This window comes from Dermochelys coriacea, chromosome 4, assembly GCF_009764565.3.
Source record: "Dermochelys coriacea isolate rDerCor1 chromosome 4, rDerCor1.pri.v4, whole genome shotgun sequence".
Taxonomy (NCBI): Eukaryota; Metazoa; Chordata; order Testudines; family Dermochelyidae; genus Dermochelys; species Dermochelys coriacea.
In genome coordinates this window covers 40066441-40084449 of record NC_050071.1, presented here as the reverse complement: position 1 = coordinate 40084449, position 18009 = coordinate 40066441, and the positions used below count along the sequence as shown (strand labels likewise).

Sequence of the window (18009 nt, the reverse complement as noted above, 5' to 3'; positions counted from 1 at the left end):
AGATAATGTAGAAAGTGATTTAGTGAGTAGCACTTCTCCCTCTGATTCAGCAAGGACTCAATAACTCAGCATAGTCTATGTTACAGAGAGTGGTGACTTTTTAAATAAGGTGAATAAACAAGATCCTAAACCACCAGTAGTCATTAAAAAGTCTAAGGCACGTTCCCAATGTAGGGTATTAAACTCTCTGTGCTGGCAAAATTCCATCTTAGGTAAATTACTTTCTGTTTATCTGAGTTCACCTTGCATTTTCAAATGGATATGGCGTGTTTCTCCTCCTGCCTTTTAAACTATTGTTTAGTGTTGCTATTCATTGTTAAAAAGGTGCCACCTTTCACTTCAGAAGTGGCGCCATTATAGCGATGAAGTGATTGCCTTATATAACTTCTATAATAGCTTGTAAAGTGTTTTGTGATCCTTTGAGTTGAACAGTGCTATATAAATATAAAATCATTATCAATTAAGTCTGCTTAGTGGGGGCTGCTGTCACAGCCTTACTAAGCTATTTGTGGGTGAAGCAAGTCAATTAGGTCTATTGCAAATGACAAAAGGAGTGGCTTGAATCTGTATGATCCTCAGCCTACAAATCTCTCCAAGAACAGTGGGTTAATCCATCAAGGTGTTCTGAGAATGTGAGCATGTACTCAGAGAGGAGTTTGACCAAGCCCGAGGCTCCAACAGAGGGAACCATAAAAAAAGAGGGTGTAGTAATTTTAAAGTGTCTCTGATGGAGTAGCAGAAGAGGCACTTCAACAGAACAGGGCACCGAAGCAAGTCACCAAACTGGGAAAAGGGAGGCAATAACAATATAAATAAAAGCACCCCAATATCCTGAGGGGACCCAGTCTCCTGTAAAGAACTGGTACGAGTTATTTGGGTTGGGGTATTAATCAGGCCTCAAGTCTAGTTCTTTCTTAAAGCCCCTTGAATATGACCTGGACCTAGCACTCAGTGACCTCCACAATTTATATTTATTATTAGAAGCCTAGTCATATATGATGATTCTGTTCCGGATCCCATAACTGTGGCAATCAAAACAACCAGTCCCATCTAGCTAGTTACGCTGGAGTTCTAGCTCTTTGGACTGGTTATTCGAGTGACAAGTAATCAGGGGAGAGACTACTTGTCCCATTGGTTTATTCTGAGGGGCAGAAGGGAAGATACATAAAGGTCTAAAAGTTGCACATTAAGTTAAATAACATACTATGATGTAATTTGCAAATAAAAAATGAAAATATAAGATCATTTATAATAATAGGGAAAATAATGTCCCAGCCAGATGACTCAGTGAACATTTGGAGCCAGGGATCAAAGAGTTTGGAAGGGAAAGCTCCCCTTACAAACAAATCATTGACCTATGTAGAGGTCCTTCGCCCTCCTCCGCCACCCTCTCCCCCTTCAAGGCTGTGTACTATACGCTGTGAGATATTAAATCAGTCTGCCTTATAGGAAACAGTCATTAAATAAAATTACAAACTTTATAGACCTGAACAGGCAGGCTTCCGCACAGCTTCAGTGCCAGCTTTGTCTCTCTTTTTTTCATCATGAACCACCCCTGCCTGGAACTCTATACAATTCACACAGACGTCTACTGGCCAAATAATGTACTGCAAGTAAGTATATCACATCGTGGCAAAGAGTCCCGTGGCACCTTATAGACTAACAGACATATTGGAGCATAAGCTTGCATGGGTGAATACCCACTTTGTCAGATGCATCCAACAAAGTGGGTATTCACCCACAAAAGCTTATGCTCCAATACGTCTGTTAGTCTGTAATGTGCCACAGGACTCTTTGCCGCTTTTACGGATCCAGACTAACACGGCTACCCCTCTGATACTTATCACATTGTGGAAACTCTGCAATGTATATCTTGCAAAAGATTAAAGGAAACAGACCTCTCCCTATACCAAACTGTAAGAGTTCCACTTGCAGCAGTGAAGCATCTGTTAGTCTTCAAACGGTAATCCTTTCTGCAAGGTGCAGCCTGATTTATGATTCCCTCAGTCTCCAGAGGCCTTTTTGATCAATTTAAATGGTTACACTGGGTCTGTTTGGATTTTTTAATCTGGGTTCTCTTTAATATTGTCCTAAAATTACACTTTTTCATTGAACCAAGGTCTGTTTGCTGCTGATAAGGTTGGTATCAGATTCGCAAGTGGCCCATGAGATCATCCCTATACTAAGGGTCTCTGTTCATGATATGTAGGGCCCTACCAAATTCACAGCCAGAGGGCTTAAAAATTGGTCAGTTTCACCTTTTCAACTGTTTACATCTGAAATTTCATGATGTTGTAAGCATGGGGTCCCAAGCCCAAAGGTACCCAGAGGTGCATCCTATCCTTCCCCAGCCCAACAGGAACTAGCAGCTAGGAGCCTCCTGCCTGGGGTGCTCCCGGCAGCAGCCGGAGATCGGACCCCCTTCACAAGCTTCCTCCAGCTGAAGAAACTTCCAGGGCTGCTGCCCAGCTGGAGCTTCCTCCAGCAGAGGGAGGCACTCTGAGGTGGCTCTGATCTCCCTTCCCCCCCGCCCCGACTCCTGGACAATGGACTGCAGGGGACGGACAAGTCCTGTCTCTTCCCAGGCCAACTGGGACTTGCAGAGAGGAGCCCCCCAGCTGGGGCACTCCCAGCAATAAGGGAGAGATCAGCCCTTTCGTGGGGAAGGGCTTATTTTACAGTCTGTGACACATTTTTAATGGCCATGAAATTGGTAGGGCCCTAACAATATGAAAACGTGCATATAGCTCAGGGACTCCAAATCAAACCTTGTTTTTTTCCCTCGGTGATTATGGCTTCTGTCACTTTAAAAATATATTTGAGTATTTTAAGTATTTTTATGAGCTAGGTTAAATCTTGTTATGGGTTGAGTTAAAACCATATTGAAACTGGTGTGTGAACATGCCCTTTGCTTAAAATAGCTGGCAGAGACAGTTAAGGGGCCACATCTAAAAGATGGCATAATAGTCTGCTCAGAAACTAGGTGGAGGTTTCCTCAGGGTATTATTCTGACCAAGTAGACGTGTGTGAAAAAGTTGCAGGCAAGAAACAGGGAGAGACTGAGACCAGAATAAGGCCAGGTCTACATAAAAAGTTAAATTGACACAGCTGTGTCACTTAGGGGTGTGAAAAATCCAAATCCCTGAGAAATTTAAGCCATGTCTACACTCAAGCCCTGCACCATCAGAAATCTTTCCCCCATCTTAGACAGTGATCAAGTCACCATTTAATCTTCTCTTTGATAAACTAAATAGGTTGAGCTGCTTTAGTCTCCCACTTGAATCATTCTTGTAGCTATTTTCTGAACGCTTTCCTATTTTTCAACCTTTTTTGTGGATACCAGCACTGGATACAGTATTTCACTAATGGTTTCACCAATGCTGTTTTCAGTGATAATATCAATTCCCTACTCTTATTTGCTATTGATATTTCCTTACTTATACTCACAAGGATCACATTTGCTCTCTTAGTGACAAAACTGCCCAGGGATCTCCCATTCAGTTGATTTTCTACCATTACCCACTGATTGCACAGTAATGTTAAACCCTACTCCTACCAAGCAAACCGCACCTCTGTGCCCACATGTAGCCTGTCATTGCTGTGCTCTCTGCAGGATCAGGAACTACATCTCCCAGATGCTAAAGTGTCCGTCACTGTATTGCCATGCCCAAGCGTTCTAAAATCATGAGCAAAACCTCAAAAAATCACAAGGTTGGTTTTAAAATGAGCTTTTAAAAAACAGAGAGTCCTTCTATCTGCCTTCGGGTTTTGAGCCAGCAGGGGGTCATGTTTTCCAGCTCCCTCCACCACCGCCAGCCAGACTCAGTGACATCCTCTTTAAGCATAAGCGGAGAGTCTCAGGACTCCAGGAGCTGGGGCTTTAAGGAAACACCAAATAGCGAGACCCTGCCACATTTTCCTCCCCTCTGCATTAATTTTCATCCCTTCCCCTTCCTGACAGCTGCACAGCCCCCCTGCTGCTGCACCACCCGCCCCACCCCAGCCCAACTGCGGCTCCTCCGCCCTTCCTTCTCCAGTCCTCGCCCCGCTCTGCTTAGGGAGCCGATTCAGCAGGCAGCTGAGGGCGGCGGCTTCAGGGTTGTCACTGCGCTTGCTCGGCCTCCTCTCTCGGGCATGCGCCTGAGTGAGGGAGCGTGGGTCGAGCCGGGCTGTGTGCGGCGGCGCGAGCCCGCGGCGGCTCCCGGCGCTCGCTCCCGGCGCTCGCTGTTAGACGTGGCAGTTCACTGGGCGGCCGCGAGCGGAGAGGAGCCGGGAGCCCCGCGCCGGAGACAGCTGCTGTGTGACCGGCCCCGAGCGTGCGAGCCACAGAGACACGGGGGAGGGGGGCTGCACACAGTGCACAGGTAATGGAAACCTGGGGCAGTCGTGGGGAGCAGGCTGCGTTACGTGCACACAGCACGGGGGTGCATCCTATATACTCCCTGTTAAGGGGGTGCGTCCTATATACACAGCACAGGCGGGGGCTGCAGGGTGGTGCACATCCTATGGGTACAGCTTGGGGGGTGCGACATGAGGGTGCACCATGAATACACACCAATTGGGACTTGGTGGTGCAGCCTACATACACATAATTGGAGTACAGTGTGGGGTGCGTCTTATATGAGCAGCACTGGAAACTTAGGGAAGGAGTGGATGCTATCTATATACATAGCATTGGGAGTACATGGGGGGGGGTGCATAAGATATATACAGAACTGGAGACCCGGGGGAAGAGTGCATCCTATATATGCAGCGTTGGGGTATGTTCTCAACACAGAGTTGGAGTATTGTGAGGGACTTGTATCCTGTATGCACAGTATTGGGGAGCAGCAGACTGGAGTGCATCTTATACACACATCCCAGGGTGAGGGACATGCATCCAGCACATGAGAGCAATGGGAAGGGGTGTACCCCATATACTAGGTAACAGTGAGATCAGGGGAGCATGCACCCTACATGCATGGAACTAGGGGGGAACCCGTTGAAAATGTATGTCCTACATGAGTAACCCAGGTTGGGGAGCAGTGGAGGAATGTCTCTCATACACAGCATTAGTAAGGGGAAGATGCATTCTATACACAGTACAGTAATGGGATGAAGAAGGAGAGGGCATTGCTGTTGTGTTATACTGTGTTGTAATTGTGCCTATTATATTGAAGTAAACAATAACTGCAGTCTTAATAATAAATTGTGGGGGGGAATTAAATTTACTCTTCCACAACTCCTTGCAAGATGAATTAGCTCCAATTAAATATACTTGTATATAAAAGATACACACAGTCTTCACTGCTTTCAGCTTGGACTGTTGTCTGGCTTTCTAGTGTATAATATGCCAAAATTGTCCTAATTATCTAAGTGTAAGGTGCTAGGGGCAGGGGCCCTGTCTCCCTCTATGTATTGTACAACACCAAACACACTAGCACTTAAATCATAAAAATAACAACCAACTCCCCTTCCATTGGGGTGAGAGTGTTTTATATTATGGTTAAAGTCCCTGATCTTATAGTAGCATCTGTGTGGATGGGCCTATATAATTTTCCAGATCTGCATCGATTTCAGTGGAACTCTGCATGGGCACAGCAATTATCCTGACTAGACACAGCTGAAGGATTGCAACCTAGCTGACTACTGATATCATTTGAGTTAGTGAAGTGTTAAGGAGGGCTTTGTTGTTTGGGGTTGGGAAAGACATAATAATAAGAGAAGGGAGAAAATAAAACTTTTTTCTATTTATATTTATATGTAGGTATATCAATAGAGAAACTTGTGAAAAGGACAGCACATATAATAGAAGACCCCTGGTTTAAGAGGCGATCTTAAAATTTCCTGTGTAGTTTCCTATACAGTTTTGTACATCTCTAATTAAAGTCCAGCATTGACTAGTGGATCATTTTATGCTGGTATCTTGGGTAGTATTTTGGAGCAGGTTTCACTGTGTGTTCTGTATATATGTATATCTGTGTATGAGGAGGGTTATTTATGATAGATATGAAATACAGTCTGAGATGAGTCAGAACAGTAAGTTGGCATTATGTTTGTTTGAGAGTCCCTCTCCTTCTGACACATTATCTTTTTGTTTTTTTTTAATGTGTGGGAAGTTTGACGTGGCAAGTTTTTTTTTGTTGGTTTTTTTTTTTTTTTTTGGGTGACTGAGTAGTGGAGGAAGTCGTTTCCCTTGGAATCTGTCAGGGCTAAGAAAGGTGTTGGCTGCTGAAACCTTCTTAGAGTGAATATTTCTCTCTTCCTACATACTGTGCGTTAGTGCTGACTGTTAGGTAAATCTATTCTAGAGTGACCAAAGCTCATGTTGCCACGTCTCTCTCTGCTGGGGAAAAAAAAAGTACTACTGGCAACAAACTCTGGGCTTTCTCTCTTTTTCAAGCTTTGCCTTAGTAGCTAAGAAACAAATGACAGCTCTGTCATCTTATCTGTTTGGAACTGCTGAACATTCAACAAAAATTTCTAAAACAATGGGGAATCTTGTGTCTAGGAGAATTGTGAGCTATCACCACGGGACTGGGTGTACGAAGATCTGGGACTTGTTCCCGGCTTAGCTGCTAATTTCCTGTCTGACCTGGGAAGGACGGTTAGGCAACATTTTCCAGGAGTGCCCACTAAATTGGGATGCCTCATTTTTTGTGTGTCTGTGTGTGTGCACGCAACTTAAGGCCCCTTGGGTGCTGAGCACTCACAGCTCTCCTTGACTTCATTTGGGTTTTGGATGCTCAGTATCTCCGAACAATCAGTCTCATTCATGTTGGTTACCAAAAATCAATTGATTTTATTTTTTCAAATTTTGAACTTAACCTCTCTGGTTACATAAGAACATAAGAATGGCCATACTGGGTCAGACCAAAGGTCCATCCAACCCAGTATCCTGTCTACCAATAGGGACCAATGCCAGGTACACCAGAGGGAGTGAACCTAACAGGTAATAATCAAGTGATCTCTCTCCTGCCATCCATCTCCACCCTCTGACAAACAGAGGCTAGGGACACCATTCCTTGCCCATCCTGGCTAACAGCCATTAATGGACTTAACCTCCATGAATTTATTCAGTTCTCTTTTAAACCCCTGTTATAGTCCTAGCCTTCACAACCTCCTCAAAAAAGAAAAGGAGTACTTGTAGCATCTTAGAGACTAACAAATTTATTTGAGCATAAGCTTTCATGAGCTACAGCTCACTTCATCGGATGCATTCGGTGGAAAATAAATTTGTTAGTCTCTAAGGTGCCACAAGTACTCCTTTTCTTTTTTGCGAATACAATCTAACACAGCTGCTACTCTACAACCTTCTCAGACAAGGAGTTCCACAGGTTGACTGTGCGCTTAGTGAAGAAGAACGTCCTTTTATTTGTTTTAAACCTGTTACCCATTAATTTCATTTGGTGGCCCCTAGTTCTTATATTATGGGAACAAGTAAATAACTTTTCCTTATTTGCTTTCTCCACACCACTCGTGATTTTATATACCTCTATCATGTCCCCCCATTAGTCTCCTCTTTTCCAAACTGAAAAGTCCTAGCCTCTTCAGTCTCTCCTCATAGAGAGTTTGGTTTGGTTTGGTTTCTTCACTCTGTAAAAAGGGGGCAGTGATAATTACCTAACAGCGCTGGGTAAGTAAATAACTTCAATATCAGTAAAACATTTTCACATCCCCTGGTGAAAGGTGCTATGTAAATGCAAAGTAGTGTTATGAAATGTGGTAGCCTAGCTCAGGTGTAGGCAACCTATGGCACGCGTGCCAAAGACGGCATGCGAGCTGATTTTCAGTGGCACTCACACTGCCCGGGTCCTGGCCACCGCTCCGGGAGGCTCTGCATTTTAATTAAATTTTAAATGAAGCTTCTTAAACATTTTAAAAACCTTATTTACTTTACATACAATAATAGTTTAGTTATATATTATAGACTTATAGAAAGAGACCTTCTAAAAATGTTAAAATGTATTACTGGCATGCGAAACCTTAAATTACAGTGAATAAATGAAGACTTGGCACAATACTTCTGAAAGGCTGCCGACCCCTGGTCTAGCTCAACATTGCACTATACTTCAGAGTTTATAATATTCATCTTAATTTTTAGCCCTACCCAGGAAAAGCACTAGTAAGTATGCTTGTAAACAAGACTTTCCTGTAACAAACAGATGCCCAAAGTTATTACAGGTGAGATCCAGCTTTCAAACGCAATGAAACGAAATTCCTGATGTCAGAAAGTCTAAAGTCGCATGTAGGAGTTGGTTTTTGTTTCGCTTTAAATCAAATGCTAATAAAACAGTGGGGACGGAAGAAGGGGGAGACTGGCAACTGAAGTTGCCCTGTGGTTAGGTGCTGGCAGCACCCTGGGAATGGGGTGGCAGCTTCTTGTCTGTTGAAACACTTACGCATTTGCTAGAAGGATCCATGTTCTGGTGACGTTGAGCAGGTTTGTCTGGGCAATCAATGGAAAACAAGATTGGATCTGTCGAAGTATAAAGCAGAAAGATAAAGGAAAGCAGGGGTTAGGTAGCTATCTGATCGGTTTGCTGGGGTCTGTAAAGGCTAACTGGAGGGAGCCTGCCCAGCCAGCCATCAGCTGTGAATATGAACCCGGGGTTGGTTAGGAAGCAGGTCTCCTGTACCCTGTGTTGTGATTACTGAGCCTCCCATGCCCCATTGTCCAGCCTGCTTCCCTGTGACCTAGAGGTTGTCTGTAAGAAGCACAGCTGGGTAGCAGGGAGTCAGGCTGAGCAATGGGGTTAGGGAGGCACTGGCAGATAACTGAAGTAGCTGGTGTTCGACATGTGTGCCGGCTTCTCTTGGAGTAATAAAAATGGCTATGACAAAGAAAGCGAATAACTTTTTGTTGTGCTTAAATCTCAAAGGGGGCCAAGGCCTGAGGTGTGGTGCTAATGCAGATGGGTGAGATGTTCTGGATTTGCAGTTATAGAGATGAATTCATCCATGCACTGTAGGCCCTTTGCTCCAGCTAAATCAGCATGAAAGGATCTTGAATCCTCCCTAGCTACTGGAAATATGTCTGGTTCAGGAGGCTTGCTGCACAGCTTGCTTCTGCAAGACAGCCTGGTGCAAGGGGGGATTGGGGTAGGACCAGTAGCTGCTGGAGTAGTCCTGCCCCACCCCCATTCTGCTTTTTTTGCACTTCCTCTGTATCCTGTGGGATCTGTGGTGTTTGGGGAGCGGACCCACATTCTGTTCTTTGGGGGCAAATGCAGCCCATTCTCACCACCTCCTAATAGAACAGTTTAAAGAGTTTTCTTCCACAAAGATCACCACCACCCCAAAGAAACCAAACCCCTACTCTGTAATCTTTTCCCCTGGGATAGAATGACTATGTCCAGATAAATTAAGTGATTTGTTGAAGTTCATACAGTAAGACTGGGGAAGAGATGGGAACAAAATTGTTCTCTTCTTGACTCTCAGTTTGTGTTGCCTTACGGTTTTCATTGCATCTCTTAGTAACAAAAATGTGAGTCTTGTAGGATGCTATGGAGTAAGAGTTGATAGAAATCTTTCCTTTACAGACTCATAAGGAAGACTCCCATTTGGAATGAGAATAGTATCAGAATGAGCCAACAAGGTTATGTTGCAACACCTCCATATTCCCAATCCCAACCGGGTATTGGAGGTTTTTCTACAGGCTTTGGACCATCTACTTCTTCACCTCTTTATGGGCATTATGGCGACCCAAACCCATCATACTCGGCATCACAGTCAGGTAAGGCAGTACTAGTGTACTATATACTCAGGGCCTGATTCTTAATTGTATTGCATCTCATGTAATCATTTACACCAGTGAAAAATTCTATGTTCTGATTTGGTGGTGTCTTATACTAACTTTGCAAATGATAAGACAATATGCAGAGCAAGAAAGAATCAGGCCTTTCATGTATACTTACACTGCATGTGAATTTTGCTTTGCAGGGAACGGTAAGTAGTATTTGTGTTTGGGTAATAGTGATAAGAAATGCCTAATATATGCAGAGACAAGGAAAGAGTTAAAAATCTTTTCTGAAAACAAAGAGAGGCGTTTTCTAAGCTAACCTCTTTGATGGGAGGTGTCCACTTCAGAAATGAGCTCTTTTCTGCTGTAGGACCAATAATTGATTTAAAAGATTAATGAGATCCTAACTGGGATCTAGACTGTGAATATCCAGTTGGTATTGTACTCAGTATTGTACTCACTTAGATTGTTTTTTCAGTGGTGGGGTTGGTTAAAAAGAGGAAAACATAGGCCAGCTATCTGATCATATAGGAACCAATTGGTTTCTAATAGGGAAAATAACCTGGCTGGTTTTTATAGGCTGGGTGGAAAGTTGCTCATTATATCTCAGTATGATGCGTCTACTGATTAATACACTGTAATTGACAGACATCAGATAAAGCAAAGCAGGACAAACACATAGCTGCAGTGAATATTTGTACTTACCCATATGTCAGGATACAAAACTCAAAAAAAAATTGCCAAACTGGGGCTCCAGATTTTTTTAAAAGGTAGAGAATGTGATTGAACTTGCATAGGATTGATGCAAGAAAATGACCAAAGATTTATGATGGCAACCTATATAAGACCAAATTCTCTACTCGCTGATCTGTGTAAATCAGATGTCATTTCAATGAAGTTAAAGGAGTATATACTGGAGAGAAAAATCAGGGCAGTAGCCTTTAATCAAAGAGTAAGACTTAAAAAGGGGGGGAGGAAAACTTAACAACATCGATGGGCAGGATACTGAGTCTGCAAAGGGAAATGACATACAAGTTTTGGCCAACATCCGAGAGGCAGGTAGAGCACATATTAAAATAGTTAAGGTGTTTGAGCTGTCCTTCAAGGCATTTATAGAAGGTAGATAAGAGAGGACTATAAGAAGATGAAATCTTAGATTAGGATTTACATTTTTCAGATATTAAGCAAGATCAACAGCTAATTAGAAGGCTGATTTCTTCATATTGCACAAGATTGTATATGTAGTTTGTTGAATAGCCTGTCTACTTTTCTTGTTCTCATGAAGTGAGTGACAGGAACAAATTCAGCCTAGAGCGAGGAGCCAGGATTCTTTATCAAATGCAGTGCAACCTTCATACCAAGACTGAGTTTGACCAAATGAAATCGAAGAACCTCTAGAAATTAGAAGTTTTTTTTTATTTGGAATATTCAGAAAGGAGAGTACCAAAGTTGGTAGCCATCCAAACTTTAACTTTAAGGAAAGTTAACCTAAAAGAAAAATAATCCAAGAAACACTGATTGGAACATGAATTATGTTGCATTATTGTTCTTTATGAATTGTAATCTCCGTACAGTTGGTCAGCAATGTGGATTTCTCAATGTTTAAGCAACACTCCTACTGTAGGGATACTGGTTACAGGTTAGCTGCATTCTTATGGTAAGCCTGTATTGTCAAGCTCTTTCAGTTTTCTGAAAAGCACTGTCTTATTGAGGAAAACGTAACTGTCGGTGTTTCTTCTTACTAAAAAGCTTAATGAGGAGGATAGGAATTCCAAATAAGCTTTCAGTATAAAAGTGCACAGGTCCTTTCCTGCACTAGTTCGGATACTCTTTCCTAGCTCTTAATTTTTTTTCTCATCTTTCCCTTCCCTACCTTTCTCACTTCAGAATCCTTTTCACCTTCCTACTCTGATTTTTTTCTTTTGTTTCCTACACAATCTCTTTCCTTCTGTTTCTCCTTCTTTTCCCCCTTTGTTCCATTGTAGTAACCTGGGGACAAGCACCTGCTGCCAACCAGGAAGGGTAATAGAGGGCCTGCAGCTGAGATGCAGCAACACAGAGTGCTGTCTTGGGGAGAGATGGCCAATGAGAGGGCAGTTTGAGTGATGGGGCTTGGGATCTACTGGAGAGGAGGTATTTAGAAGGTGGTTAGAGAAGAAGGAGGCGAAAAGAGGTGTCACTAATATAAAAATGGGATTTGCTGAGCAAACTGTATTAGAGAAGCCGGACCTTGAAGGGCAGCATGCTAGGAGCCTGGCTGCAAGGGACATAGATCATATGCCCAGTGAGGTTGACCAGTGGAACACTGATGGGGGTACAATCTGGGAAGTGGGCGTGACCCTCAGGCTTGAGGAGCTGTCGTTTGTGGGTGAACCTGTTGGAAAGAGTTGTGGTCATCACAGTGCCAAAGCAAAGGAGTATCATAAGCTGGAGAGAGAAGAAGCTGGACTTTGAAGCCAAGGTGAAGAGTTATTGATGCCCTCATGGGGTGACACAAGGTGTTGTTGAAAAAACTTTTTATTGTGACGGTAACTTAGTTTATTTTCCTAAGCAAGTATTTGATGTTATCTTATATTATTTATATAATATTATTATTTTATTATTTATATTGTTCCTGTCAAATTTCTGGATTTACCCTTTTATAAAGTTTAAAATTTAAGGTTGTCACCATAGCCTAGCTGAGGCCTGAGTTGCTGTTTATAACTGTGCTTGTTAGTGTACAAAAACTAGCATCCTTGAAAGCAATAAAGTAATGGGAAATGCTGAAAAAGAGAGGAAGGTGAGAAGGAAGTCATAAATGGTGAGCATTGTTGATGGATTTTTTTAATTAATTTGTGTGCCTGGCTCTGAATCCATCCAGTCTTGGCTATTGGTATTGAAACCGTAATTCTTATATCTCCCAATTGTTCTGTTCCAGTAAGTCCTCATTTAATGGATTTAATGCATTTTTATATCTATTATAAATGTATTTAAATGTGACTTATTTTAGGTATGTTGAAATCTACTGTGCCTTTTGGGTCCTCTGCTCCTGTTGGATCTCCACCTCCTGGCACCAATCAGTATAGCCAGAATAACCTCCAGAATGGCCCCCGTTCAACTGGACATCAGCCACACAGGTGATTTTCAAGAAATAGCATGGATCATATCTAACTTTTTCTTTATATATTTTTTTCATAGCTGATCCATAGGTATTCAGCCATTTCTGACCCATCTAACTTGGGGACTGTTCAGTTTCCAGGTTTAGCTTTTAAGTGGGTTGAAAGTAAATTTTGGATCACAAGTTGCTTTGAAATGGTCAGCCAGTCTTCTGGGTATAGGAAAAAGGAGAAAGCGTCCAAGAAGGAGTAGGTAAATTTTAGGGCTGTCGATTAATCACAGTTAACTCATGATTAACCAGGGAGCATTTGATTTAAATCACTAGTTAGGAAGACTCTATTTAATCATGGGTTTCTACATAGAAGTGCATTCTTGTTGGTTGTTATAACCTTAATACATATTCTTCACAACTCGGAAATACGTGTAGGTTTCATTTTTAGAAGGTGCACACTATATTTTAAAAGTGATTTATTTTGAAAACTTTTCAGATTAGTTTTACAGCTATATCAGAAAATGAGTGATTGTTTATTTCATTTACCAAAGGTAGTTGAAGCAGATATTTATGAAGTCACTGGGAGGTGGACTATCTCCAATTCAACAAGTTAATCATTAATATTTGGAGGATTTTCTTTCCATGCTGTATTAGGCGGAGAACATCACCAGACAGACATTTAAATTATTTTATTTAACTAAAACAACAATGTTATGTATTCTGGATTATTTTCTTCAACAGCAAACATATAATATTTTAACAAAACAAGCATATGAATTTTTCAATTTAAACATTCAAGTTATTTAAAATCAGGTTTGTTTTTGTTAAAATTATATTTAACTAAAATAGTTATGAAATATTTAAAACAACAAAAATTAGATCGACTGTCAGCCAGGTCAACATGAGAAACTTAAAATATTGGCTTCTGCAGCTAACTCTGTCGTCTTCACCTTTATTTTCCTGTTTTGTTCATAATCTGGAAAAGAAAAACAAGCTTTCCTGCTTTTTCAGGTCCCAAACGATTTCTCAATTTGGAATGAATTAGCCCAAAGGATAAAAATATATTATTTTTACACTGGCAGAAGAAGCTACTACTGTTAAAAGAGAGATTGTCTCTTCAACAGTCTCTGAATCCAAGTGTTTAAGTGACTTCCACCAGTTCACTGGTGTGACTTTCTTTAAAACATCATGAGCAAACATATATTTCTTGAATGGTTCACCCTGAGCTCTGAAGTTTATTATAGTTAGCATTATGGAGGGATGATTGCTGGACATCCATGTCAGAGCCAGCTCTTCTTCTTCAGCAGTTAAGGTTTGACCCTGGTCCCGAGTATTGAGAATATTTGCAAGAAAATGAGCTGGAGATCGTGCTTGTCCCATTCATTTTTTTTAATGCTTGTAATTTAACTCTGTCATTGCATATTTCTCTTTTTAAGATCTATCTCAGTTCCTTCCAGATTCAACGGCGTCAGCAACAAAACAGCTATTTCCCTGCATTTTGTTCAAGGCTACAAAAATATCTTTCAGGGTACTCAGCATGTGTTCGACACATCTCTTAAGCCCAATGTTGAGAACTTTGGCTGTGACAGTGCCGTCTGTTTTTTCATGATTTTGTTTACAGATTGTCATCAGATTAGGCCAGTTCTTGGTACAGTGCTCAAAACAGTCCACTACTGAGTTCCATCGCATGTCTTGTGGGAGAGTTCACTTGCTTCCTCCCACTTTTTTTCAGAGCAGCTGCTGCAAAGTGGTTGTTACGGAAGTATTTTGCAATTTCCCCATTAGCCTTTATTTCTGGAACACTGAAGTCTTTGGCTAGGAGATGCATGAAATGAGCACAGCAACCATATGTTATTAGCTTGGGACTCTCTTCTAAATTTCTTCTCATCTTGAATACATTTGCAGCATTGTCTGTTACCAAGCTGTGTACTAGACATTTGAACTTTTTCCCCACAGTTTGTTATAGCTTTTACTGCTACTTCTTGTAAGTATTCTGCTGTATGTGCATTTCCTGATGTATAAATTGTTTCTGTAAGGAAGACATTCCCTTCTTCCGTTGTCACACAAGCACATACAACAGGATCATTGTGGACTTGCTCCAACCATCATGGCTCAGGTTAACAATTTCACCCTCTAGACCTTTTGCACGCTGCTCAATTTCTCTTTCATACACTTTGTCCAGCAATTTGCCTGCAATGTCTGCTCTGTTGGGTGTATCCTGGGTCTTAATGACTGAACCATGTTAATGAAGTGTGGGTTCTCAATCATACGGAAAGGAGAGTTTGCTGCATAAACAAACCGGGCAATTTTTTTTATCAATTACCTCTTTTTGTAATCTTTTTGCTGTTTCTTATCATAAAGTTATCTATGGTTGTTTCTGGATGATGGAGATTTTTTTTTCTTTTTGCTATAGGTGATATACTGTGGCTATGTGACATACATGATGTGACTGAAACACTATCATTAGCAGATAACTCTGAAACTATAGAAAATGATGGTGAGCTTGAAGGTGGATAGCTTTCAGAATCCTGTATGTTGAGGATGGATTCTCCCAAACAAAATAAGTTATTTAATTATTATAACCATACTGCTCATTTAGTATTACTTATTGCATTCACTGACACTCAGAACTACTTTAAAGGTGAAATTGTAAAAGGAAGATCTGCCTATTTCAGCTATTTTTTTTATCACAACTGCATCTAAAATGATAGTACCGTAGAGTAACAACTATACTTTTTGCTCAAACATGAGAATTCAAGAACAGTCCAGAAGAAAGAAGTATGAAATTAAAAAAAAGTTTACCAACCTGAAGATCCTGCATGTTCAGACATGTTCCTTTCATCATCGTCAATGCAGCTTTCTCCTGAGGAGGAACACTTCTCATGATGTTGTTAATTTGGGTAACCAGGCCTTGCATTTCTTTGTTGCACTGTTTGCATTTGCACACAAGCCTGTCTTACGCACAGGTAGAGGAACTTCATTAAAATATTCCAAAACTGGGTCTCTTTTACGGCCTGCTGCCCTTATAGGTTTTCCTTTCTAGTGAGAAAATGGTATGGTAGAACTCAAATCAATGAAGGCTACACTCAGAAAGACCTCAAGACTTCTGGAATATGTTGCTCAAACAGTTTCATTTTTGTTCTTACTGCCTGTCCCTCCCTTCTCACATTTATCTCCAGACTTCTTCTCCTTGTCCAGATCTGTTCTGTCCCCAACAATCTTCTATTCGTTGAACTTTTTGAAACTTTACACTTTTAGAGAGAGGTAAGGGATTGACTTTGCGTGCACAAATTTGCAGAGGGACAATAGAGTTGAGGTCTCTTATTTCTCACCTCTATATATTATTTAAAACATTTTTGCTGTTAACCAGCATGTTATCCAGGGGCGAAAGTAAAATTGAGCTCTTACCGGTACGGGACCAGCTCTGGCCCCCCTGGAGGGGATGGGACCTCGGGCGGAAGGGCGGAGCTGGTGGGTCGGCGTCCCCCAACCAGCCCATCTGCGCTGCCTGACCTGCATCGCCCGGGGCTCCAGTGGCGATTTAAAGGGCCCAGGGCTCCAGCAGTGCCTTTTAAATCGTGGCCCCGGGGCAGCTACTTCTTTTGCCCCACCCTGTCGGCGGCCCGGGGCCGGGGAATGGGCAACGATATTAAAGCGCTGCCATATGGACTGGTACTGGCGGCCACTTTATACCGGTACGCTGTACCAGCCCGTTAACACCTTACTTTAACCCCTGATGTTATCTCTGGAGACACAAATCCACAGTTTGAGAACTGCAAAACGAAGCATCTCTGACGGTATCGTCTAGACTGAGCACTGAGTCCCATTGGGTAGATAGAAAGATGAACCTAAATCCATACAGAAGCCTGTGGACCCCATAAAATTGGGTCCATAATCCATGAACTATTGGAAGTCATTTACAAAACTTTTCTTAAACATTACATGAATATATTGTCTCATACTATAGAATTAGAATTTATAATCCCTATTCCATGATGAGATATCTTTGAGCTATAATGTATCTTAATTAAAACTATCTTTAGATAGGTGTTTTCCTCAAAAAACACTTTATCAAAAAAAAATCCAATTTAAATAAAAAAATCTAATTTTTTAAAAAAAATTTTAAAAGAAATCATTGATTTTTATCCACCCTGTGATTAACTCAAAAAAAATTAATCACGATTAATCGCACTGTTAAACAATAGAATACCAATTGAAATTTATTAAATATTTTGGATGTTTTTCTACATTTTCAAATATATTGATTTCTACTAGAACACAGAATACAAAGTGTACAGTGCTAACTATTGATTACAAATATTTGCACTGTAAGAATGATAAAAAACGTATTTTTCAATTCACCTCATACAAGTACTGTAGTGCAGTCTGTTTATCGTGAAAGTGTAACTTACAAATGTGGGTTTTTTGTTAGATAACTGCACTCAAAAACAAAACAATGTAAAACTTTAGAGCCTACAATTCCACTCAGTCCTATTCTTGTTCAGCCAATCTTGTTTATCTTTACGGGAGATAATGCTGTCCGCTTCTTATTTAAAATCTCACCTGAAAGTGAGAACAGGCACTTTTGTAGCCAGTGGTGCAAGGTATTTATGTGCCAGATATGCTAAACATTTGTATACCCTTTCATCTTCAGCCATTCCAGAGGACATGCTTCCATGTTGCTGATGTGCGTTTAAAAAAAATGCATTAATTAAATTTGTGACTGAACTCCTTGGGAGGAGAATTGTAGGTTTCCTGTTTTACCCACATTCTGCCCTATATTTCATGTAATAGTAGCCTCAGATGATGACCCAGCACATGTTCGTTTTAAGAATACTTTCACAGCAGATTTGACAAAACGCAAGGAAGATACCAATATGAGATTTCAAAGGCTAGCCACAGCACTCGACCCAAGGTTTAAGAATCTGAAGTGCATTCCAAAATCTGAGAGGGACAAGGTGTGGAGCATGCGTTCAGAAGTCTTAAAAGAGCAATACTCCGATGCAGAAACTACAGAATCCAAACCACCAAAAAAGAAAATCAACCTTGTGCTGGTGGCATCTGACTCAGATGATGAAAATGAACATACGTTGGTCCACTCTGCCTGGGATTGTTATCGAGCAGAATCCATCATCAGCATGGATGCATGTTCTCTGGAATGGAGGTTAAAGCATGAAGGGACACATGAATCTTTAGCACA

At 41.3% G+C, this 18009-nt stretch overlaps 1 protein-coding gene across 4 annotated transcripts in view; it reads left to right on the top strand.

Annotated features, from left to right (window-relative positions):
- The first annotated feature begins 4085 nt into the window (after positions 1–4085).
- The window catches only part of SEC24D (SEC24 homolog D, COPII coat complex component), a 92720-nt gene continuing 78796 nt past the window's right edge, over positions 4086–18009 (top strand). For 2 of the 4 annotated variants that reach the window (XM_043513421.1, XM_038399220.2), the window contains exons 1-3: positions 4166–4364; positions 9522–9715; positions 12711–12837. In XM_043513421.1, coding sequence (XP_043369356.1) covers positions 9565–9715; positions 12711–12837 — 278 coding nt within the window. In that variant the 5' untranslated portion in view covers positions 4166–4364; positions 9522–9564. Of the gene's footprint in view, positions 4365–9521; positions 9716–12710; positions 12838–18009 lie in introns of all 4 variants that reach the window. The other 2 variants (XM_043513422.1, XM_038399222.2) reach the window with 2 other exon arrangements.